We start from the raw sequence: 26170 nt of genomic DNA, 5'->3' as shown, positions 1-26170 counted from the left end.
AGAGACTATTTTTGCTTGGCGAGCATTCCACCGTCTTCTGCTTAAACATCAATGTCTGATAGTGAATGAATACAATGAGGAGCCACATCTCGCGCTTTGCATGGAAAGAAGTGCTGATTTGGCGAGCGGTAGATTTGTTAAGAGAAAAGCGAAGGGATATTTGTAACCCTTAGTGCGCTTAATTGCATGAATGTGCTACTTCAGGCTACTTCACATCTTAAAAGTATTTTCTATTATTAGTATTTGTATAATTTTGATTAAATAAAAGGCCACTGAAGTGTACTTAAAGAGAGCAGGCTTTCATGTCTACTTGTCTAATGTCTAAGTGTAGGGTCTACTTTATAATAAAATACGTTTTAAATAATTGTTTTAATAATCTTTTGTCGCGCTTTAAAGAAGTACACTTATTTTAATGTGTTGACTAACATACTAAAGCACAAAAAAATACATCCACACATAAGTACTTTTAAAGTTTATTATTTATATATTAAGTAGTTACTCTTTTAAAAGTAACCCGATCTCATGAAAGTGCGTAAAATGGACTTTGGCGTGTATATGCTACGCGATGGGTAGGTTTAGAGTTGTGGGGTAGATGCGTATCATATGCACGCGAAAACTGCGTATTATATGCACGCCAAACACATACGTAGCATATACACGCCAAAGTCAATTTTTGCGTATCAATACCACGAGTTTTCGTTTTTATTTGGCGTACTATTTATACGCATTTTCTTTAAAAGTATGCTAAAGTGTACATTTTAAAAAGGGAACATTTTCAGACAACTTTCATTTATAACAATATATAATGTAGGTGCAATGAATCGAAAATCACACGTCACACTTAATAATATCTGAATGTCATTGCATATATAGAAATATCAGTTTAAGTAGCATCCGCAAACAAATAACTAGAACTTCACTTTTCTGAGCCATTTTCCCAAGAACTTTTAATCAATTGATCCCAAGGTGGTTTTATTAGATGTCAGTTCTGCTCAAGCTCACACAGGTGTGGTTCATCACATTAACTATCAACAAATTCAACCAACATTTGACAACCATAAAGTGTCACAATACTTTTGTCTTCGTTTAAAACAGTACATCTATTGTTTTAGCATTTGAGCGCTAACAAAGGTCTGCTTATAATGTGCTTGAAGTTTGTGTCCTTTTTTATTATGTACAAACCATTTCATAAAAGCAATAAGGCAAGTCTATGCAATTGTATGAATTTAGGCCTAGCACAGTCTTTAAGCCGTGTCTATTCAAAGTGTAGCACAGCCTCTCACACCTTGAAAAAAAAACATAAAATAATCGACTTATTAATATTCTAAATGCAATATACACAAATATTATTATTATGAAGAGTGTGTGTGAACTTCAATCTTAAATGCTGCACACGTCACTCTTTGTCCTTTGCAGGGGTAAAAACACAAACATGGCCTCAACAATATAGTTCACAACAAGCTGAGATTTTCTGGAAAGGGGTCGGGGTATTCTTGAGAAATGTCTTGCCCTTGAAGGGTTTCTAAAACTACAACGTGCTCTTTTCCCGTTGGTGCCCGTTTGAGAGATTTACTTTGTCCATAAACTACAATGCCGTGTGCACGTTTTGACAGTCACAAGGCCAATTCCATAGGCAGCCTTGGACACATACGGTATAAATATATTTACTGAAACAGTAGGGCATTCTATCTTGACAGGATGTTAATTTCAACAAGGCACACAGAGTATGTCTCAGTATAGAAACACTCCGCGTCAGACGTACTGTAATGCCGCTTTAAGAGCAATATCAGATCTGTTCACAATGGTAACACTTAAAAACACCTCATGTGTTCTAATTGCCTATAAATTGTTTAATTATTGGAATTATCAATGTAATAATTAACATACTTAAATCCTCAAAAGAAGCCAGACATCCATGCCTGTCAACCTTTGGATATGAAACGTGTCTTGAACAAATAAATCGAAATTTTGAGCAAAACTCAGCCCCCCTTTGGCCCTCTGCGGACAGTGTCTCTACACACCAGATATCTGGACTCCAGCAGCTGGTAAAATCCACTGCCAGAAAAGCCTCCTCATCCCCCACGTTGTCAAGGCCGCAGCGAGCCTGTAGGTACAGTACACACACATTCGCAAGCACACAAATTCACTCTCATTTCTCTTCTCATTCATCTCAATGAGTGACCTGACATGCCACTTAAGAGGAACCCTTTAGAAAATACAGTCATGGCCAAATTAGTGCAGTCTGACAATAAACATGTTTCTTGGCATTGGTGGTTGCGTTAAATAGTTTAAAATGCTGCTTCTGTATAATTTCTGTTCTTCTGTTCAGTCCAAAACTTGCTTCTGTATATGTTTTTTAATTTGTATTGTCAAATGCACAAACATATGCATCAACCCCAAATTGCACTCATATTATGCCAAATGCTTGCAAACAATTATATATATATATATACCATTCAAAAGTTTGTGGCATTTATTTGGTCAAAAATATGGTAAAAACTGTAATATTGTAAAATATTATTGCAATTTATATTTTTTTCTATTTTAAAATATTTTAAATGTAATTTATTCCTATGATGCAAAGCTGAATTTTCAGCATCATTACTCCAGTCTTCAGTGTCACATTATCCACATTATGCACTGTAAAAAAAATAAAAAAAATAAATCACAGTTGTAAATAAAGATTAATTGGAGCATGTTTTCAAAGAAAATACCATAATACTACAAAGTAAATACTCATATTTTCTAATTTAATGTTTAATTCAGGGCTGTATTTGATGTTTCTTTGAACTTATTTGTGAAATTTACCAGAAATGTCTGTGTGAAAATTGTTTCTACACCATTTTTTTTTTCTTTCAGTTTATGCTGATTTGGTGCTCAAAAACATTTCTTATTATTATCAGTTTTGAAAATAGTTGTGCATTTTTCAGGAATTGATTTATGTTTTGAAATCTTATTGCCTAAAATCTTTTGTAACATTATAAATGTCTTTATAAATGTAATGCATCCTTGCTAAATGAAAGTATTCATTTGAAAAAAAAAAAAAAAAACTGACCTCAAACATTTAAACAGTAATTTTTTTTATTATTATTATTACTATTATTACTAATGATTCAGAGGAGGACATTGACAGTTCTAAAACTAACAGAGCAACTAAAAAAAAAAAAAAAACATTTGAACAGTTGAATATAAATATTATTATTACTAACGATTTTTATACAATTTCTGAAATCAACTCACTTCAGTTATAAATAACATACAGCATAACCCTACACATTTCCACCAGGGATGAGTTCAATCAAAAACAAAAAGATGAATAGTTTTTGGCCTGTTTTTTGGCATCTAACAGGCCTATCACACAGGCATCTGCTGTGTCCTTACAGACACGCTCCTGGAGTACGCCAGCTACAGGTGTGGTCCTCTTCTCCCCTCTCATCTAATTCCCTTCAACCCTGACACACGCCGAACGCCTGCCATCTAATGCGCCACACACACCGTTCACACACAGGCACGCTTGAACCAAAGCCCACACATGCATGTCCTTACCCCTCGACCCTGACACACGCCAAACCGCCTAACTGATAGCACCCAGCCTCACCATTCCCCACCTAAATCCACCAGACCAACACACACACACACACACACACACACACTCTTCATCAAACTGACATGCATTCCGACAGATGCAACCTTGTACGCAAACATTCCTCTAACATCTCCTCCAATGCTTTACTATTGCTCCTCACATTGCATAAATGACACAAAACTCCTTTACTTGACCTTTCATACAAAAAAGTATTGTATGTAATGTCATTGCATTAGATACAAAAATATCAAACAAATGATGCCAGAGCTTTTCTCAGAACAAACGACATTATTCTAGGCCATTCTAGGCCAAGTCAGATGACATTACAGTAACATGAGACATTAATGTTTGACAGATCTAAATACATTGTATTGCATACTACTTTTGTGAAATGTTTTTCTTGAAAAGTCACTTTCTTTAAAATAAAGGTCACTTGGTTTGATATACGTTCAGCTTTTTTAACTGCAACTGAAGTGTCAACTGTCAACGGGTCAGTGATATGACACTCCTTTTCTTTCTCCAGATCTGCGTTATGTATAAAAATGTGTTTCATACATACAATGGTTTGGATAACTACTTTGACAGCAGTAGTTTGACTCAATCTTTTATTGTTTCTTTGACAAATTAGCCATTTGAAAAAAAGAAAAAAAAACTTTTGTCCTCCAGAAGTCAGTGTGTTACCAACATGCAGGAGTTGTTATGTAAAAATTATACATAAAAAAGGAAATTGTATTACCCTTACACCCACAAGGTCATTACCCTCGGCAGGTTTTGTTTCTTTTTTTAAATTATTATATATTTAACCTTGCAACGGCATGTTTTGTTCAAGTTAAATGCTCTGTACAGTCAGATTTATTAAATGAAATTCATATAAATTAGTTAATTTCACTCAAACATTAGTGAAAGTTCATTGCACTTAATAGAAAAAGTTATATGAATAACTGATTATAGTAAACAGAACTCAAACTGCTTTGTTTGATGACACGTATTTGTTGTAGCTAGCGGTTAACTTTAAAAGAGTAGCGTCAATGTGATTAAATGCTTTTAATCAATACGTTTAAGTTTCATCAACATAAAATAATTGAGTGGAGCTCAATTGTATTGCAGGCAATATTCTTTTAGTGAATTTAAATGAAATGAGTTTACAGTACTCATAAATACACTGTAAAAATATCCATAAAAATAGGGTTCAATGTACAGTATTAATATGAAGGAATTTTCCGTATTGATTTTTTTTTTTTTTTTTTTACAGATGTTTCACCTGTATTTTGAATTTTCATTTTGTTGTATTTTAATTTCAGAAAATTGCTAGTACTTTTGTGTGTTTGTGTGTGTAACAGTGTATTCTAAACTTAAATTAATCAAGGTAATCTGTTTTCTCATTTTAAGTTATCAGAAATCTTTGGGTTTTACTTTTATACTTATATGTATTTTGAAAATAATACTTAAGATGTAAAAATAATACTTAAGAATACTCAAGATGAGTTTTTACTTCATGTTTTCACCACTTTATATTTATGCAGTGGAAAAAAATATATACGCTACTGTTCAGCTGTACAGTTTTTTTTTTTAACAAAGTTAATAATTTATTTTATTTAGCAAAGATGAATTATATAGATCTGAAGTGACAGTAAAGACTTTGATATTGTTACAAAAGATTTCTGTTTCAAATAAACGCTCTACTTTCATCAGAGTCCTGACAAAAATATGTATACATATCATGGTTTCCACAAAAATATTATTAAAAATATGATGACAATTATAAGAAATGCACCAAATATTAGAATGATTTCTGAAGGACCATGTGACAGCTGAAAATGTAGCTTTGCATCACAGCAATAAATAAAATTTTAAGATCTATTAACATAGTTAACACTTATTTTAAATTATTACATTAAATGATTATTTTAACATTTTAAAACGCGGCTTTGGTGAGCATAGAGACTTCTGTACTGACCCCAATCCTTCAAATATATTGTAGGTTTTTCCCAAAAACTTTTTAAACTAGTTTTCAGAAAAGGAAAAAAATTGTCATCTCGCATATATGTTTTACTTTAAAAGACTTCACATTTGTACGTTTTTCTGAAATGATTATTTTAAAATTTTAAAACGCGGCTTTGGTGAGCATAGAGACTTCTGTACTGACCCCAATCCTTCAAATATATTGTAGGTTTTTCCCAAAAACTTTTTAAACTAGTTTTCAGAAAAAAAAAATAAAAAATTGTCATCTCCCATATATGTTTTACTTTAAAAGACTTCACATTTGTACGTTTTTCTGCTCTGAAGCATTAGCACTGGAGCTCTGAAATCATGCAGAAACTCAAATCAAATCACAATAATAATTTTGTGTCATGACAGATAAGGAACAGCTGTGGCTGAAACCCCTGCGACCTGCAGCTCCCACCGCAAGCTGAACCCACTAAACCTGTACAAACTCAGTTTCAAGAGCGTTTCATCTGCTTTAGGAGCACTCGACTTTCATACTGATTCTGGCTGAAGCTGACGACACATTATTCAGCAATGAACGGTGACTATATTGCAAATGATCAGGTAATAGTGCTTTAAGTTTTGCATAGAGTGACGTTGAGTGTGAAAACAGGCCAAAAGCACTAAATTAAAGTATATTCTCAGCCACTCAGTTTACACACTACATGATTATGATTGCATGTGCACCACACACACACACACACTTGACAGTAAAGTAATATATCTGCGCTGCATAGGAGCTGGAAGTGGGAGCTGAGAGTGGGCCGCACATCCTCAGCCTTGAGGACGGGTGTAATTGTGAAGGCCAGATATGAGAGGGGCTCATCTACAAAACAGAGGAGGAGGGAGACGAGGAAGAGGGATGACGTTTGGCCGTAGCTTGTCGATTGGCCTTGAGAAACAAGGTACGTGCCCTGCACCCCCGACCACAAATACAACCGTGATGCAAATGCTGACAACCAAGAATTAGTCCTATGATAACCCAAACAGGACATGGTCATAGAGTTCAGAAGTGAAATAAACTCTCTTTTACTCTTGCTCTTGCCATAACTGTCCTTGTCGAGGTTAGAAGATGCAGAGATTGATGCTCTTAACCCTGTAATAGACTGACATATGAAATAATAAAAAATTTAATAATAAAAAAAATAGGCTTTTATGGTCCATGTAGTATGATATAGTGAGAATATGGTGCTCATAGTCGAGGAGGAAAATCAGTTTTATTCAGAGGCCCAAACTGAGCAAAAATATGTCATCTGGTGCATTTACTGATAATGACCAAAAATAAGATGAAATTCTGATAGCTTGTAAAGTTAATCAATGAGATCTTTATAACAGTATAGCAAACTACTTACAGTTTTTCCTCAGTCGTTTTAGTGCATTTCTGCATTTGTAATGTGTGTGTGTGTTTTTTTTTTGTTAGACCACTTTTAAAAGTGTAACTGTGAATCCTATCCAGTCTCTTTCAATCAATATCCCACATACAGTAATGTGTAAATTTGTACTTTTGAAATGGATATATGGCATACATAAGCATATGGCATACTGTTCAAACAGTAATTGTCATCCAAAATGTTGCCATAGTTTACTTTACAGTAAGTAATACTAACAAAGTGCACTGTTATATTGATAACATGACTAAGCATTTTGACTATCTTGTTTGTGAACAATGGCACAAGTACTTTTCATTCTGATGGCACTGATATGTTCATTGACATAAATTTCTAATTTTGAGAGATGAACTAAAGATTCTGAGTAAGTTACAGTCTTTTGCAGGTTATCGATTGTGTGGTGCTGTTTGTACCAATTGTTTTGAGAAATGCACATACTTTTTTGCAAATATTAAGGATGATTTGAGAAAAGCTCCAAAGCGACTGAGAAAAACTGTAAATAAAATGCTTAAATCAGTTGTCACTCTATATCTCCCAATAATGACTTATTACTGTAAAATTATATTTAAATGCTTAGTTTTATTATCAGAGCTCTGTAGCTTGGGTGCAAAACATATAATGCAATGCAATACATTACTTACAATATGTTAACTAACAATAAGTTATTCTTATGTTTACTTTATAAAGATTGCTTCACAATTATACTAAAAGACCTTTTACTTGCTAAAAAGAGTATATAGTATCAATCAAATGACAGAATGCATGTAATGGATTGTGTGCAACAGGTTTTCCAGCAAAGTTTTGATCATTTTGATCATTTAGAGGGCTTAGAAATGTGCATATCAAATATGATACATAAATGAGACTTTATAGGGTTACAAATGTCTGCCAGAGCAGCTATGATGCATGAAGCTATGTGTCTTTACAGACATATATAAATGAGAAAAATGTGAATTCATAATATAAAATATAATTGGATGGATGGATGGATAGTTTGGAACGACAGGCGAGTAAATGATGACCAGCGTTTCATTTTCGGATGAAGTTTTGCTTTAAATAGCCCATTAGTTCAGTTCACCAGGCAGGTCAGAAGGGTTTTCATGTAGTCAGCATGAATGAAGATGTGTTGGGACAGTAAGATTGTTTTGTCTTTATGGCAGGATGACTGTTGTGTCATGTCTCTACTTAAATGATAAGATGCATTAGAAAAACACTCATATCAAAGCTCAGTGCTCCGTATGATTCATAAACATACGCACACTGAACGGAGCGTGTTGTCTTCAGAAGAGAAAACAGCATCATGCACCATTCTGCTCCAAATACCTTTCTGAGCATTTACTGGCTATGATTCATATTTATTTAAAATCTGACCAATTTCCAAATAAATCTTTTTTTTTTTTTCCTTTTAAGAAATATTTTTTCTAATAAATATAACACTTGAGACCTCACAAGAAAATAAACATTTTATTAATATAAAGCAATATTATATCCATAACCTTCCTTAGAGATAACAAATCATTAAATAAGCTAATATTTAATTCTGACTCAGTTTTCTCCCTCTGCTGTGTTGTGAAAGGATGTTTGAGCATTATGGGAGTTCAAACACCTGCTCTCTGCGTATTAGACCTGACAGACAGTTATTTTCATGCCATATGTCTTCTACTCAGCTTCTTGGGAAAAACCTTCTGCTTTGCTAGTATACTACTCAGAAATCAACAAACAAATCTCTACTAATTGCCCTCTACTATTGCAACAAAAACTGTCCTTCAGAGCTGAAAACCATTATGCAATGGATGAACCTTCTCACTGAATATTCAGCATCTCACAAATCCTGATGCACCTACACCAGCGTCGGAAATTAACGGGGACTTGGAGTAAAAATGCCACTAAACTGAACCAAAATGCCCCACAAATTCAAGATAAGTAGGGAAATGCCCCTGCACAGTTAAATTAAATTATGACTGCAGCGACTGAAGATTCTAATGCATAAAAAGCAATAGACTAATTCATAAATGGCTCTTAGCTTGTTTTGTCCAAAATCTGACATGCCGTTTCCCCAAACACATCTTTTTAATAAATATTGTCTGCTATATTTTGATTGTTTTTATTTTAAAATTATGTATTTAACTTTTTTTTAATGATTTATTAGCATTTCTTCAAATCACACACTACCGCCTGCAGTTCCCTCGCGACTCCCAATTTGACAACCCCTGCTCTAGAATATCAACTTAACCATAATCAATATATATGTCTGCGAGATGGGTATTATTTGCAACCTTAAAAATCAGCTGAGTCAGAGGGGCAGTGAGGCCCGTTAGTCGTCTTTCTCTGTCAAATGTGTGTTTACACGACCTGGACAAGCCTGTGCTCAGTGAGGCGGCACTATCAGTGCATAAATATTGTTCATTCTGCAATGACGGACTCTCTGTGCAACACATGCAGAGTTTAGTTTGGGGTGGATTGATGAGAACCCTTCATGGAGGTGCCATTAGTCTGTTTGTGTTTAAATGATGAAACTCCAGTGTCTTTGGCACAAGCATACCGGGCAAGCCACTGACTGGATGGGGTCAAGCTCATCTCTATTAGTGAGGAACAGAATTTGCTGACTTGTAAGGACAGGTCAAAGTGATGTCAATTCAACCTGATGGGAGGAGATTAGAAAAATCACATTATTCATGAAAAATAAATGATTGTTTTTATAGTGGGCACAGTACATGAATAGTATATGAAACAGGGCCTAAAACTCTTTATTTTATTTTTATGCAAACTCATGAAAGACCCTTGTCATCCCCCTAAATAAGACCAAACTATATGCAGTTTTGTGTTCCTTTTATGCCATTCGAGGTCTAAGTTTTGCAAATCTAAACAGTATAAAACCCTCATTTATGTGATTTTATTTTCCAGCAATACACATTATAATCATTAAACAACAAAATTAGCTATTTGATCAAATTTGTATCAACATGTAATCATGAAATAAAATACAAAAACTATGTCAGAACAGGTAATGTGGTTGCAAGTAAGAGGGTTGAATATTAAGTCTAAATTGAGCTGGGTTCAGTTGGTTTGAGGCCAATGTGTTGTTTATTAATACAATTATATATATTGAACAAAAAAAAAAACATTTATTTGAACATTTTTCTTATAATGACTTGGTAACAGGGTTGAATTATCACAATGGAATGAAATTATTTACTTGTCCTATCATGCTGTATAAAAGGACCAAATTATTAATTGAATTATGATTAAAATTACTATTAAATAAAATAAAGTTTTACATGTTATAATGTTGAAGAATGTCGTTGCAATGGGGAAGATCATTCGGTAACAGGGTTGAACTCAATATTTGGATGCAGCCTATTTTAGTTGTATAGTTATTATTAATTAAAATTAATTTTCAAAATTACTTATTACAATTAGTTATCTGTATACATTGTATAGTTTTTTTTATTTTTTACAAAAATCTGTTTTTTCATGTATTATATTCTATATTCACTTTCTACTTTTTTTATAGATTATAAATTTATTGTATTCTATTTTTATTATCATTATAATTATGTGTGTATATAAATAATTCCTCGTTTGTTTCTGTCATCACTACATGATTGATATTGATTTTACCATAAAAGTTAACTATTAGAAACGGTTAAGATACATCACCGAGACATCACCAATTTGATGAGCTATTTTTCATACCCAAGTGATTTGTTAGATTCTAGTTTATCAAACATGTTTAAAAAACATTTCTCACATTTTTTGCAGTTTGTTAATAGAGTGGCCAGCATGCATATTTTTGATACATGTAGTCCATGATGCTGCAAAACTCAACAGCAATATGTGTAGAGATGACAAGACATGGTTTCACAGTTGCATAAGATTCACATTTATTTGGTTTCAAGTCCTAAAACATTCTAAACATGCTTTTATAACACACATGGGTCACATTCTTCACAGGTAGTAAAAGTCAGAGGAGCAGAAGAAGAGGTTTGTGACACGGGTTAGGAAAAGCACCTCAGACAACACTCCCAAAAACCATCACGCCAGATGCCTAATACAAAGACAGACACAAACAGACAGGAGTTAATTTGGCATGTACTAGTGTTGTTTTGGGGTTTTCAGAAGTGTGTCTATTCCCTGAGATATCACCCATGTTTCAAAACCTCTCATCTGGCTCTGTATGGTTTGCTCGAGCCCCAACATTCACCAATGTTTCTTCTAATAAGATTGCCACTGGATCAAGAAGAATCCCAAAGAGAACTGGTAAAAGACTAAAATAAGTTCCCTGGCTATGTTAAACTGACAGCACTTTGATAGTCTTTCAATAACCAATCAGCATACCCGTAACAATCAAGAAAGAATTCTGATTGGCTGAAAAGTGTCAAAGCATTAACATGATTACAATGGACTGACAAAAAACTTGTAAACAGTTGAGAAATAATAATAAAGTCATATAGACAAAAAAAATACATTCTTCATGAAAACAATTCACAAACAGTGTTTACAACTAGGAATATAATACTGTTCATTTCACATGTTATAATTGCACTGAGAAATGGTCTTCATTGAAGAGTGAGGTAAATATGCAGCATCTGATGTCTATCAGGCATTATTTTAGGAATTATTTTAAAGGGGTCCTATTATGCTCTTTTACAAAGTCTTGATTTGGTTTTGGGGGTGTACTAGAACAGGCTCTCATACTAGGTTGTTCGAAAAACACATTATTTTTCACATATTTTACATTATTACAACACCTCTCTCCTCAGTCTGGCATGAACGGCTCGAATAGTTCCTGTATCAAATGAAGGCCCGACTTCTGAAATACGAAACGTGCTGTGATTGGTTAGCTGGGCCAGTGTGTGCTGTGATTGGTTAGCTGGGCCAGTGTGTGCTGTGATTGGTTAGCTGGGCCAGTGTGTGTTGTGATTGGTTAGCTGGGCCAGTGTGTGCTGTGATTGGTTAGCTGGGCCAGTGTGTGCTGTGATTGGTTAGCTGGGCCAGTGTGTGCTGTGATTGGTTAGCTGGGCCAGTGTGTGCTGTGATTGGTTAGCTGGGCCAGTGTGTGCTGTGATTGGTTAGCTGGGCCAGTGCGTGCTGTGATTGGTTAGCTGGGCCAGTGTGTGCCTCCCCAGTCTGGCATGAACGACTCGAATAGTTCCTGTATCAAATGAAGGCACGCCTTCTGAAATACGAAATGTGCTGAGATTGGTTAGCTGGGCCAGTGTGTGTTGTGATTGGTTAGCTGGGCCAGTGTGTGTGTGTTGTGATTGGCAGCACTCGGCGCCTGGTCGGGAGATGTCATCTTTGAGCTTTGTAACTTTGCAGATCTTTTTTATGCTCAAACAGCAACATTACAGACAAACTAAAGTTGAACAAGTGAATAAGCCTAATAGGACCCCTTTAAGACAACGACGGAATATGATTGATGAAAACTATTATCTCAATTTCTGAAGTTTCCAGAACGGCATATGAGACGGTCAAAGAAACAGCGGTGCTTTGAAACCAATAAATAACGATGAATACTTTTCCTTAATGAAAGCACGCTACATGATGACACAAAAAAGGTAGTTTCAAAGAAAAATGTATAAAAAGAAACAAACGAGGACACATCGTCAAATATGAAGGAACGACAGAAAACAAAGACCTAGATGGAGAGTGTGGCTCTTTTAAAGGTCTGCTATGAGATTCAAAAGCTTCCCTCAAAAGCCAGATTAACAAAACGGTTAAAAAAAGAGGGATATTCCTGAGAGACCAAGCCGGTAACAACAATGCAGGTCTGAGAAACTCAATTCAGGAAGGCTGGTGTTTAAAGCAGCTTTGTTCGCGATAAATCTCCACCTTCGAGTCTATTCTATTCTGACGTGGGCGATGGCTTACAAATGCGTACTTTCGTAGACTAAGTCGGTGTGTTTGGAGCTTTTACCTGTAACAAACACTCCCACCGTATCAAGAGTTTAGTCTGACATTTAGCTAGCTCACACTCCAAAACAAGCCCTCGCGAGAAAAAAAAACAGTCATGATATCTACCACAGTGAACGATGTACAAAATGAAACGACAACAAATGAAGGGACAAACGAATGCGGTGTGGGATGGATGAAACGTTTAAGATTAAGGACACATCATACAGACAGATGTGTAGCGTCCACCAAAACAACACAATGCCAAATGTTGCCACCGAGGTTTAGCTGCACTTGAGATGGGGCGTTACCAGGCTGAACGTGCGTCTTTGGTATGGGCCCCTTTGTCATTGTCTGGTGCAAATATGTAAACATTACGACGCATATCGAACATGTTTGGAATGTCTGAAATGATGAGTGTTACAGCGAGCACATCCACTGACGCCTTGGTAAAAAACCAACCAAGGAAAAGAATCGTAACGAAAACCTCCAAGGCATCGGATGGCTTGTCATAACCGGACTAGCTAGCTAGTCATGTTTTTTTCCTCTAATCGGGTTTACAGTAACACTCAAAACCAAAACAAAATACTCTTCAAAACAACACTTCCCCCTCCCCAGTCTCATAAAAAGAAAGAAAAAAAACCCCATCTAAAAGGACCTACAATGTCCAGAATACTACAAACTACTAAACCTACAAGTACATCAGCACTGCGATATTTGAGAGAGATGCGAGTGAATTATAAAAACAGTAACTTTACCCTGTTTAAAATGTGAGGGAAGGAACCAGCAGCAGACCAGAGGAAACTAAACCATGAGGTAATTAGTTTTTCGCCACATCTGTACTCAAATAAATGCCCTTTATTATAGTTTGAGAGCATTTGGCGGATACATTTTAGAACTTTGCAATCAAATCTGATGCTAATGCTAATGATTCACGGTGACTGAATCTCTCCAATGCCCAATTTCAGCTGATAAATACTTCAAGGCCAAACTCTACATCCTTCAACGAGTACTCCAAATTAAGGAACCAATTGTTTTCTGAAATAAGACAGCCAATACACCACACTTCACTGCCGGACTGAGTGCAAACCGCGTGGAGTGTGCAGTTTGATGACCAAAACGGCTGTTCTCCTCAGAAGTCTCTCGTGTTTTCAACAAGGGTGAGCAGAGCCGGGATTATTTCCCTCCAAATTTGCATAACACTTTGGTCAAAAAAAAAGAAAAAAGAAAAGAAAGAAATCAACAAAAACAATATTAACAGACACATTCTGTTGTCGTTTCGTCCCCAGCCTATGATTGTGAAACATACCCGTACACCTCTCTTCTGTGTAAACAATCACGCTCTCCATCCCGGCCTTGTATGGTAAGATAAAAACCCATGTGTTAAGAGGTTACGTGACTACCGAGCGTATGTTTGAGAACTGCAGCGCACCGCAAATGCGTAAGAAATGACAAGACGGTCTCAAACTCAAGGCACAGTGTCGACGTTAATGGCCCGGTGCGTCACAAAACAGAGAGGGAGCACGTGAAATGCTTTCTTCCTGAGGTAGTCTTTCAATAAAACAATTCCTTTCATACATATCTGTCCCCATCAGCAGAAAGTGAACAGAAGTATAAAATAAAACCAAGCAGTAGATCTAATCCGATCAGTGGTTACACGTCACATATCGCAGGTGGACTGAAGCGTGTGAAATCCACTGCGCTTGTTGTGCATTTTCATTTGAAAAGGAGCATGTGCACAGTGTGGATCAACATACATTCAGCTCTGTCTGGTAATAAATATAGAGAAAAAACAACACTAATCTAAAACAAAATGCATAAAATAGTATCTTGTCACATTCATGAGAGGAGAAGGAGGAGGGTACCGGGAGTCCCACCCCCAAATAACACCCTGCCCCCGTGCAATAGATGGGGAGGGTGTTTTCAAGGGAGGCGGGGCTAGTTGGCAGGGGCGGTACCCTTTGTCACACAGGGGGAGGAGCCTGTCGTGTAGTTGTTCAGACTTGACTTACAGGAGTGCAATACTGCCTTAAACAGCAGGGGGAGCTGCTCCAAAGGGATGTTGACCAACTTCCCTGAATAACGAGGGGAGAATGGTGAGATCTGACCGTTAAACGGATGCAATTCTTATTCAAATACATGAAATGTCTTGTTTTTGGACTTACCTGCAATGCAGCGGATTTCTGGCAGACACATCATGATCTCGGGAAAGCGTTTGGGCTGGTGAGGGTACTTGTACTCGGTGTAATCCTGACAAACGTACCAATAACGTTTGTTCAACTGCTCCAGCTGGGTCACATTGGTCAGACTGCGGATATCTAGACACATACAAAGAAATATCATGATGCTGGACACTTATGAAGAAATATATGAAAATGAAACGTGCTTTTCTGTTTCGTGCCATTATGGCGTTATGGCTCTATTACTGTTGATTCTGAAGATCTCTATCATCTGTTTACGTGCTCATGCAGTGAGCAGTGATTATCATAAGATAAGTCAGAAGAGCATCAGCATACAGTATACTGTATGATGTAATATTGTATTAAAATGGAAATACTTGCTGTTTTACCTTGGTTGAGGAAGTTGATGGCCTTCATGCAGGCATATTCCTCATTGCTGACCTTCAGCTGATGGAACTTACGGAACAGATAGATCAGCTTCTCCATCACCTCCATCCCATCCTCACTGAAACTACACACACAAACAATCCATCAATCAACTATAGATCTAACAACTGACCTCACAGCTACGTCAACCGGGTCCAATTCGTGTTGACAGCACTGATGTGATCAGAACAATATGGGGATCAGATTTGAACCAACATCTCCCACATAAGCAGCAAAGTTCAATCACTTCATAAAATCTAAATAAATCAGATTGTTTTTCCCATTACATGTGACATAGATCTGTTTTTATGACTGAGTGAACAGAAAAAAATAGACTGAATCTGAAATGTTCAATTCTAATCAGAATATCACTTTCATATTGAAATAAATCAGACATGTATCTTATATTTTAGCAATGTGAGGTCAGTGTAAATAGTAATTTAATTGATTTTTATAGTAACATAACTCAACATTTGTCATAACTGCGTGTTTGAATGATCACATTTTTGAAAATTATATTAATTTTATTATATAAATTACATTTTATATGATATATTTATGAATAATCAAGAGTATTACTATATAACAATATATACATACAATTATACATATATAGAAATGTCTGAAATTTCTGACACCTGCTTTGAAAAAATACAAATGTTATGAAGTTATAGTAGTATTTTCATAAAATGAAATGTGAAACCATGAGAGTGTTTAATAAACCCGTGACAAATGTTGGTCTATCATCTGATTCCACACAAGCATATGCTATGTGGTCATAGCCATTATTATGTTAATAATGATTTAAGAATATGTTTGAGTAGGATACCACATGAATCATGTAATAATAGAAATAAAATAAGAATTAAAGTGATAAAGCACAGCATGAGACGTATCTTGGTGCTAAATTACTTCATAAAGCCATCACAAAAGAGTGAACCCATGACACGACGTACCAGCACCATTCAGTCTAAGTGCTTTTCTCAGCCTTCGTGACTCTATTCTACTTTTCTGAATCTGATCCGTCTGTACGTTTATCTGCTGCTCTCCTTTAATTACTCCAGACTCTTTGAACTCTCTCCCTATAGGTAGGTCATGATCTTCAGTGTGTACCTGCACAGTAAATGGGAATGTTTCACTACCTCAGACCTGCATTTCTGCCCAGCATGCAACAGTAAATCTATCCAGGAGATCAAGAAGAGACGGTTCAGAGGTCAGGTGATTGCAGACTAATTTACACACACCACACTCACTCCCCTCCTCCATGTCAGCACTAGTATTTCACTCGTAAGGCTACGGGTATATTAATCATGGCTCTAGAAATGTGCACGAGGGCCTGGAATTAGACCAAAATGCAAATATAAAGATATCTATAATATTACAAAAGATTTCTATTAAAAAAAAACATGTAGCACAGTTTCCACAAAACTATTAAGCTGCACAAATGTTTTCAACATTGATAATAATAAGAAATGTTTCTTTGAGCAGCAAGTCAGCATATTAGAATGATTTCTGAAGGATCATGTGACACTGAAGACTGGAGTAATGATGCTGAAAACTTAGCTTTGATCACAGGAATAAATTACATTTTAAAATATATTCAAATAGAAAAAAGGTATTCTAAGGTATATCTATAAATAATAAAAAAAAATAATAAATAAATAAAAAATAAACAAATACTTATTTTACACAAAATTTGCAATTAAAATATACATTATATAAAACATAATTCATCCTTTCACTCAGATTAATCAGTTATACTAATTAAGATAATCTGTAAAAAAAAAAAAAAAAAAATCTGAAAAATGCCACAGTGCATCTCAAGTTTATTACAAACATAAAAGACACAAAATTTTGGAGGAGAATACAGGGAGAGGACAGACAGACATAACACGTCTGTTTCACTGCCTTTCTCCCACATACACACACAGTGGTCTCCACCTCCATACAGAGATGCCTGAGAGTACCTGAAGCATGGAGAACAGTCTAACTATCGTGATTTAGCACTAGTAGGGATCACAACAAGCCCTACATCCACAGAAGAGCAGCAAAGAGATATTTCTCAGGCCCAGATACTTATTAGCAGTATCTGATGAATCGCTGTATTGAATCGGTTCTTATTAATGATCCAAACCGATCAGCAACATGCTTGGAAATCATAGAACAGGGAATAAAAGGCGTGTGACATAAGCTCTATATTCCTCACCTCTGCAGCTCGTCGTCTGACGGGGTGTATTTGTCGGTGACGTTGGCGAGGTCGCCCAGCACCTGGGCGCTGTAGACCGTCAGACAGGCCAGCAGGATGAGCTCCTGCCAGGTGGCGCTCAGGAGCCGCGTGTAGTCCTCGATGGACAGCTCGCAGAAGAAAGGAAGCTTCTTGATCCAGGAGATCTGTCTGAAGAGAAGTTCATCCGCCAGCCGACACAATAGCGCAAACAGCTCCACCTGAGTGACCCGATACCTGCAAAAAAGAGCATTATGTGAGCATTAGTACATTTTAAGAATGTTAAACACTGTTTTAAAATGAACGATGGCCTGCATGGCTGTTGAATGAATGAGGTGTTGTTTACCCGTCCTCAATGAGCATGGGTGTGCCCAGTGGGGCCAGTTCCTCTGCTGCCACCAGCTGGCTGATGAGGGTATGACTCTGGGGGTACAGACTCCGCGGCTGGGCGGCGTATCCAAACAGGTGAGGCAGGAACTGGTAGTGCTGGGCCATTGCATTGCCAATGTACTGTTCCCTCAAAGCAGCGGTGTAGCCATTCAGCTCCACTGAGCGACTGTGTGGGAAAGAAATGGAAAGGAAGAGGAGGAAGAAAAGAAATATAGTTTACAATACTTTTTTACACTTTTTTTTATTTAATGCATTTGAGGCAAATACAAAGGAATCCAGTCTTTTGATTCGTGTTCATTGTAGCTAAAGCCTGTAATCTAAATTTGTAATCTAACATGTAATCTAAAAGTAATCTAAAAATCTAAATGTAATCTAATCTGTAAATTTGTACTTTTGCATTTTGAGAATTATTCCCACAAACTGCTGTTTTTGCAGCGGAGAAGGGAATACTCACTTGGATGAAAGTGTGGATACAGGAGATGGCTGATTCCCATCGGAGACGCCGTTGCCAGGGGAACTGTGGTCACTGTCGCCGTTGTTTCCCCAAGTGTGTTCCGGCATGTTGGCATCATCCTTAAACTCCTGTCCGGACATAATCCGTTCAATCTCCTCATCGGAAATCTGCGCAGAGAGATTTTTGATTTTTGTGCAAAATCTAGTACTGAATGAGTCATTCATTAGGACTAAAGGTGCAATCACATTTACAATTGTTCAGTTTTGCCGATGAGATCATTTAAATATGAATCCATATTATTTCGTGGGAGGGAGAAAGATTTCGCAACAGTTTTAGGGTGGTCACATGGATTTGCTAATTTTTGATCAAAATTCTAAAACTGTGCAAAATATTTAGTAAGACGTGTGGTCACATTTACCAGAAAAGGATTCTACATGACGCGAAATTTTGGGAAAGATTTCTCTACATAGATTTAGCCAATTTGCCATGTTGACCAACAGAAAGCTGCTTGGTATGAAAGTGACTTCTGTGTGAGCTGTGCTTATACATCACTATTTAAAATAGACAATGGACCTTTTTGCCTACAAAAGTTTCGCAAAAATTCTCTAATGCAACCACACCTTAAAGAGACAGTTCATCCAAAAATATAAATTGTGTCATCATTTACATCCTCAAGTTGTCCCAAACCTGTATGAGTTTCTTTTTTTCTGTTGAACACAAAAACAGATATTTTGAAGAATGTTGGTCACCAAACAGTTGACGGTATCTATTGACCTCCATAGTATGGAAACATATTATGGAAGTCAATGGCTACCGTCAACTGCTTCAAAGTATCTTCTAACAGAAGAAAGAAACTCATACAAGGTTTGGAACAAGTGGAGAAAGACGTACAAAGCACGATTCCATGAGCCTTATTTTCGCTTTTCATACAAATATGACAGAAAGAGACAAACCAGCATTTAAGTCAAGGCCGTGCACAATAATTTTTAAAAAATCCCTTTTTAATACAGTTGATGGGTTCAAGCCATCTTTAATTCTGTGTAAGGTGAAGCAACCAGCTATTGTGTGTTCCAGAGGCAATTAGGCCGAGTCAATAAGATGGCGGTCTCTAGTGCTGGGATCAGGTGCAAACAAGAGCGCTATATGGACTAACAAAGCCCACTTTGTCCTATCAAATACAACACAACAAATACAGCTCACCAGGGTAAACACTTCCATACAATACTGTTCACCGAATGTACTTAATGGAGCCTCAAGTCAAATATTCAGCACGATGTCGGAGAAATACGAGGCAAAGTTATATTTCGCATCTACAGTAACATAACCCTTAATATCAAAGGCCAAGTTTTGGATTATTAGGCATTATTAGGTCACAAAACAACATATTCCCTCACATGAGAATTTAATACATTCACCTAACGCTGCTATTCACGCAAATGCAGAAAAGCAGCAAAACACAATGATTTGATGAGGTCAGCTGACAATGAATGCGAAGAATGACAAGGCAATCTATTCACCGGTGCTCTAGCCTTGAGAACAGCGACTCTTCTAATGAAATTAACATCTTTAAATTACACTGAGGTCACAAGGCCATTTATCGGCACGTTGGGCTATTTAACCCAAAACTCTATTCCGCTCGTCTTCATATGCGCCGAAACTAATCAGCTCTATTTCCTCCATTCACGACTGGAGAGGGCATGAACGCAATCAGCGCGGCTGCTTTAATACGCGGTGGACACGAGAGACATAAAAGAGCGATGAGAAACTCGAGATGAATGGCAGGGCGGGGATGGAGTAATTAATTTGTGACTTTTAAAAAGTCCTAATGAAGAGAAATATACTAAGTATAGAATAGAGAGATCAGGGCACGGCATCTCGTCAGATAGGAGAAGTCGATTTAGTTAAAAGTGTTGAAAGAAAAGTGTTGGTGTGATGAAAGCGAATGAGGGGTTATGGGCACCTGTACAGGACCGATGCTTTTGTTCCTGCCTCCCGGCATGCCATCTTCTCTGATTGCTGAAAAACACAAAACCAAATAATGAGCTGAATGTCCATTTAAAAAGAATTTTACCTTCGAGATGAGAAATTCTGCGTGCCTCTGAAATGCTTCGCCTCTTTTCAGCATTCAAATGGAAATGACTAAATTGCTTTGTATATGCCTCATGATTTAGATGTTAACCGCTGAAGGAACAAAAAAACAATTGCGGCATGCTTTCAACAACACAAAACTTTGGGGAAGAAAACCAGACGTTTTAAAAGTGTGTCTAGAATCTAAGCTCAATACAGCTGAAGGTGGATTGGAAATGTCGCTCGGATACTGCAAATACTTTGACACCGTTCTTTGGCCAGAACATTAACTCTTTGCTATGTATTGATGAGTAACCTATTATATGAGTTTTCTAGCATTTTGAGTCTAACATTCTTCAGATAATGTAGTAAAGCAATAAGCCACTGAAGGCTGTGCATAAATAAGACTTGTTGTTGAGTGCATAAACCCCCTTTACTGTGGTAAAATCCCTGTGAAGCGTATTTTCAGATGGCTTTTGCTTTTATAAACTGGCAACAATAGATGTAAAAGATGTCATATTTAATTAATAATAATTGCAGTTTATTAATAAGTATAATTTAGTTAATGTTACATTTTCAAATGTGGCTCATCTAATTCGATTAAACAACCTAAATGTGTTATAATTGGGTTTAAAACAAACCACACTTAACTTTTTGAAAAGAAGTTGTATTGAATGTGTACTTGTAGTGTGCATCAAATCTTAAAAGCATATAAAAAAAAAATACGATATTTGCAGATAATATAATATTAATGAAATAAAAGGCAACTTAAGTGTACTTAAAGAGAGACTTTTATGACCATATTTCTTAACACGCGTTGAAAAAGTGCACTTGGTAATAATGTCAAATTAAACATCCTACTTTAAAGAACATTTTAAATTATTTAGTTATAAAAATGTGTCATGCATTAAAGGTGTACACTTATTTTTATGTGTTGACTAACACTTACATTTAGAGTTAATATATTTTAATGTACTAAAATGCAACTTCATTACATATAAGTATTTACAAATATATTTAAATACATGACATACAAGTTTCAATAAGAATGGTTTACCATAAATTAAGTATATCCGGTAGTACTTTAACCATATTTCAAAGACATTTATTAACTATTAATTAGGTAATTAACTAGGTTAATATGAAATTACGATAAATATATACTTAAGCCCTATTTAAAAAAAAAAAAAAGAGTTTAGCTAGTTGCATTTAATATTGATTTAAAACATAGCACAGTTTCATTTAATTGCAATTAACATGCACTTCACATATGTGACCTTGGACCACAAAAGCAGTCTTAAGTCGCTGGGGTATATTTGTAGCAATAGCCAAAAATACATTGTATGGGTCAAAATTATTGATTTTTCTTTTATGCCAAAAATCATTAGGATATTAAGTAAAGATCATGTTCCATGAAGATATTTAGTAAATTTCCTACCGTAAATATATCAAAACGTACTTTTTGATTAGTAATATGCATTGCTAAGAATTCATTTGGACAACTTTAAAGGCGATTTTCTCAATATTTGATTTTTTTTGCACACTCAGAAATTTTCAATTCAATATTGTCCTATCCTAACAAACCATACATCAATGGAAAGCTTATTTATTCAGCTTTCATATGATGTATAAATCTCAATTTCGAAAAATTGACCCTTATGACTGGTTTTGTGGTCCAGGGTCACATATTAAGTTCACATATTATATAGTATATTACTTCTGTAATAGATACTGTTTAAATGTACACTGATGTGTACTTTTTCACAAGGGTTTCTCATCTCTTTTGGAAGACTTCTCAGTTTTGCATTTACTCTGTCTTGAGAGGAGTTTTCTATACGGTTCTCAGAGGAGCTGAAGCTTATGCTCTATGAATAGGAAATGCAATGCATCTACAACCAGAATAATCTCCTGAACGCTTCTCAATCTTAACCCAAACATAATATGACAGTAAAAGATGAAATGACTATTTCATGACTGTGACTGTTGTTATAGTGTGGGCTTTGTTTTTTCAGAGATGTATCTAAATTACAGGCATATTGTGAGCTCAGCCCTTGTGTATTATTGGTATTGTCACTAGAGGGCAGTGGTGATTGTTTTAATGTATTTTCCACCTATTTGTTTTTGTTACCAAACTACCTTTAAAATATTATGGTAAAACAGCTTTGCTAAACAGCACTATAATGACTAATTATACCCTGCTGAAAAGACCAAATTAGACAAGCTCGAATTTCCATGCAGGTTCAGACTGGTCAGAGCTGGTTTGGCTAGTAAATGCTGATCAGCCAGTCATGCTAAACTGAGAACACAGATATGACTGTATCGGCTCCATTGACATCTCTCACCTTTGCGGTTCATTCCCATCTGCAGGCACTTGAGCAGCCTGCAGTACTGGCAGCGGTTGCGCTGTTTGCGTGACATCTCGCAGTTCTTGTCGCGGCTGCAGCGGTAGACGCGCTTGTTGCAGATGCTGCGCTTGAAGAAGCCCTTGCAGCCCTCGCAGGAAATAATGCCATAGTGCAGTCCTGTGGCGCGGTCTCCGCAAATAAGACAAGAGCGCTGCTCAGCCTGGTCATCTGAGAGAAACACACAAACATACAGAGATCAGGACCAAAGTATGTAGAGATACACATGTGCATGCAAATGTATTCTGTATATTTTAGATCAGGGCTGTCCAAACTCGGTCCTGGAGGGCCGGTGTCCTGAAGAGTTTAGCTCCAACCCCAATTAAACACACCTGAACCAGCTAATCAAGCTCTTACTAGGCATACTAGAAACTTAAAGACGGGTGTGTTGAGGCAAGCTGTAGTTAAACTCTGCAGGACACCGGCCCTCCAGGAGTTTGGGCAGCCCTGTTTTAGATCAATTATTTGGCCTCTATTTACATGACTATCTACTGTACATTCATTCATACACTAAAAATCTTACTGACCCCAAACTTTTGAATGGTAATGTTTTTGAAAGAAGACTCTTCTGCTCAGAAAGGCTGCATTTATTTGATTAAAATTACAGCAACAAAGGTAATATTGTGAAATATTATTACATTATAAAATAACCATTTTATATTTGAATATATTGTAAAATGTAATTTATTCCTGTGATGCAAAGCTGAATTTTCAGCATCATTACTCCAGTCTTCAGAGTCACATGATCCTTCAGAAATCATTCTAATATTCTGATTTGCTGCTCAAGAAACATTTATTATTACTATCAATGTTGAAAACAGTTGTGCTGCTATATTTTTTAGTGAAAACAGTGATGCATGTTTTTTTCAGGATTAATGTGTATAAAGTTCAAAAGAACAGCATTTATTTAAAATATAATATTTTTACATTATAAATGTCTTTACTAGTCACATTTGATGAATTTAATCCATCCTTTCTGAATAAAATGATTAATTTATATCACAGAAAAGAGATCAAATTACTTTTGGACATAAAAGCATCATAAAACATTATAAAGTGAATCAGAACTATGATTAAGAAACACCATGGAATCAAAATTGACACTTATTTTTAAAATAAATATAATCTTTTTAATTATCTACAACTTGCTTTTCTGACATTACCAAAGCTGTGTGGGTGCATAAAAATAATATTAACGTATAATTTCTTCGCCTACTTTTCACCTTTCAGTCAAAATCTGATACATTATTTCACACTGAATATCCAATTTTATCCAGAAGTGCGTCAGATAATTAAAGTTAAATGCATTTCGAAAGTCATGTAACATTACATTCAAGAAACGTCCTACAAAATCGTTTCATTTGAAGAAAGAAATAAAGGAGGCACCTTTAAAATAATTGAGATTGAAGGATCCTATTCCCATAACACCAAGACACACAAACACTGTAACACACACACACACTCACACTCACACACCCTCCCCCGGCTCCAAAACAGGATTCTTGACCAGATGGGTGGGTGCCATGGTAACGGTGAATGGCATGGCCACGAGAGGAATGTGCTTGCTCACCGCGGCTGTGGCGTCACGGCTGACTTAGCGAAGAAAGGGTTTAAACCAAGAACAGCGGAAACACTAACCCTCCTCTCCTCCCCTGCTTCCCTCTGTCCCACTCGCCCGCTGTCAGAACTATGAGATCAGCTAACACTGAAGCCAGGCCCCCGTCTGCCATCTAATGAAGCTGTACAATCAACACCGCTGCTCCTTCACAAGACTAAATAAACCCCACAGAGGAGAGAAAGAGGCTGAGAATGAACTCACAGCCTTTAAGATGCAGATCCCTGATCAAATCATTCTGTTGAACCGATTCTTTTTAAAGATTCGATCAAACCTATTGTTTGGGAGTCAAACTGAGAGGCAGAAAATAAAATCACTCAAATCAAATAATAACAATAAAAAAAAAAATGAATGAGATGCTACCAAGAATGCTTTAGTTTGTAGAAAGGTGAGGAATCAAAAGTTTATCAAGTCAAAGGCCTTTTAGTATAATTGTAAAAGCATCCACCTTCAGGTTGTGCTTCATGTGTCTTTTTGCTCTGAAGTCTTTACTGATTTTTCTAAAATAATATAACTTAAGAACAACAACTAAATTGTTAGTCATATTTCCAGATTCAAATTTACTGGACTGAAGCAACTTATGTTTACTTATCCAAACATAATTTTTAGAAAAATAATGTGAAAATGTGACAAGCTATCAGAATTTCATCTTATTTTTGGCCATACATATTTCTAAATATAAATATTAACTTATAAACACACACACACACATATATATATATATATACACAGTATATCATCAACTGCACCAAATTGCATATTTTTGATCAGTTTGGGCCTCTGAATAAAACTGAGGTGTTTTTTCCTCCATATTCTTCACTATACTATACGAGCCATAAAAGCCTTGTGTTTCAAATATACTTTTTTAAAAGATATATATATATATTTAATTTTGTCTCAAGGTTCAATAAATAGTTCCTTTAAAAAAAAAAATGGATTTTTCAGAGTATTCATAAGTCAGTCTTTACAGGCCTAATACAGCAGCATGTGATAAACATCAGCATTTAAGTGCTCAAACTAAAAATGAAAAACGATTCAAGCTTCTCCGCATTATAATGATGACATCTTTCCATTTGTGTAAAGGTGATAGTGTAGTCTGGTGAAGATCTACAGGTTATTGAAATGGAGATGTCACGATAAAGCATTGCAGAAAGTCAAATGGATAAACACAAACAAGGATCGTTTCTGCGTGAAAGAGCGAGGGGGAAAAAAAGGAAAAACACTGCTGCTGACAGAGAATGTGGTGGGACCGGAGCTGTGGACCATTAACGGAGAGTTCAAGTCATAAAAACAGGGTCATTAGCCCAGCACCTTTTCTTTCTCCACATGAGAAGGAGTTTCACAGGCCTGTCATTACAGCAGAGTCAAGAACAGGCCATTCATACCATCTGACATGCCTTTTACTCCTCTATAGGACTGTATGATTACAGTGCAAATGCTGTCTTTTCTTTGGCTGCCTTTCTGTGGGCTTTCAAAGCGGCGATGCTTCAGTGTTTTCTGAGGAGCACGGCGAACTGAGAAGGGGTCAGCAGTGCAGGGATACAGTCGAGGGTTATA

The 26170-nt window shown here is 36.2% G+C and overlaps 1 protein-coding gene across 2 annotated transcripts in view; it reads right to left on the bottom strand.

The window, feature by feature from the left end:
• Nucleotides 1–14731: 14731 nt before the first annotated feature.
• LOC107721088 (nuclear receptor subfamily 6 group A member 1-A) overlaps nucleotides 14732–26170 on the bottom strand; it is a 117367-nt gene continuing 105928 nt past the window's right edge. For both annotated transcript variants that reach the window (XM_016528945.1, XM_016528946.1), the window contains 8 exons: nucleotides 22939–23169; nucleotides 20490–20545; nucleotides 18530–18696; nucleotides 18032–18241; nucleotides 17668–17922; nucleotides 15425–15546; nucleotides 15021–15173; nucleotides 14732–14930 (listed from right to left, as the gene is read on the bottom strand). In XM_016528945.1, the coding sequence (XP_016384431.1) occupies nucleotides 14794–14930; nucleotides 15021–15173; nucleotides 15425–15546; nucleotides 17668–17922; nucleotides 18032–18241; nucleotides 18530–18696; nucleotides 20490–20545; nucleotides 22939–23169 (1331 nt within the window). In that variant the 3' untranslated portion in view covers nucleotides 14732–14793. The remainder of the gene's footprint in view (nucleotides 14931–15020; nucleotides 15174–15424; nucleotides 15547–17667; nucleotides 17923–18031; nucleotides 18242–18529; nucleotides 18697–20489; nucleotides 20546–22938; nucleotides 23170–26170) is intronic.

Source organism: Sinocyclocheilus rhinocerous, unplaced genomic scaffold (assembly GCF_001515625.1).
Source record: "Sinocyclocheilus rhinocerous isolate Xijiao unplaced genomic scaffold, SAMN03320098_v1.1 scaffold451, whole genome shotgun sequence".
NCBI classification, from domain to species: domain Eukaryota; kingdom Metazoa; phylum Chordata; class Actinopteri; order Cypriniformes; family Cyprinidae; genus Sinocyclocheilus; species Sinocyclocheilus rhinocerous.
Note: the sequence above shows the minus strand (reverse complement) of the source record. Positions and strands in the feature narration are given on the sequence as shown.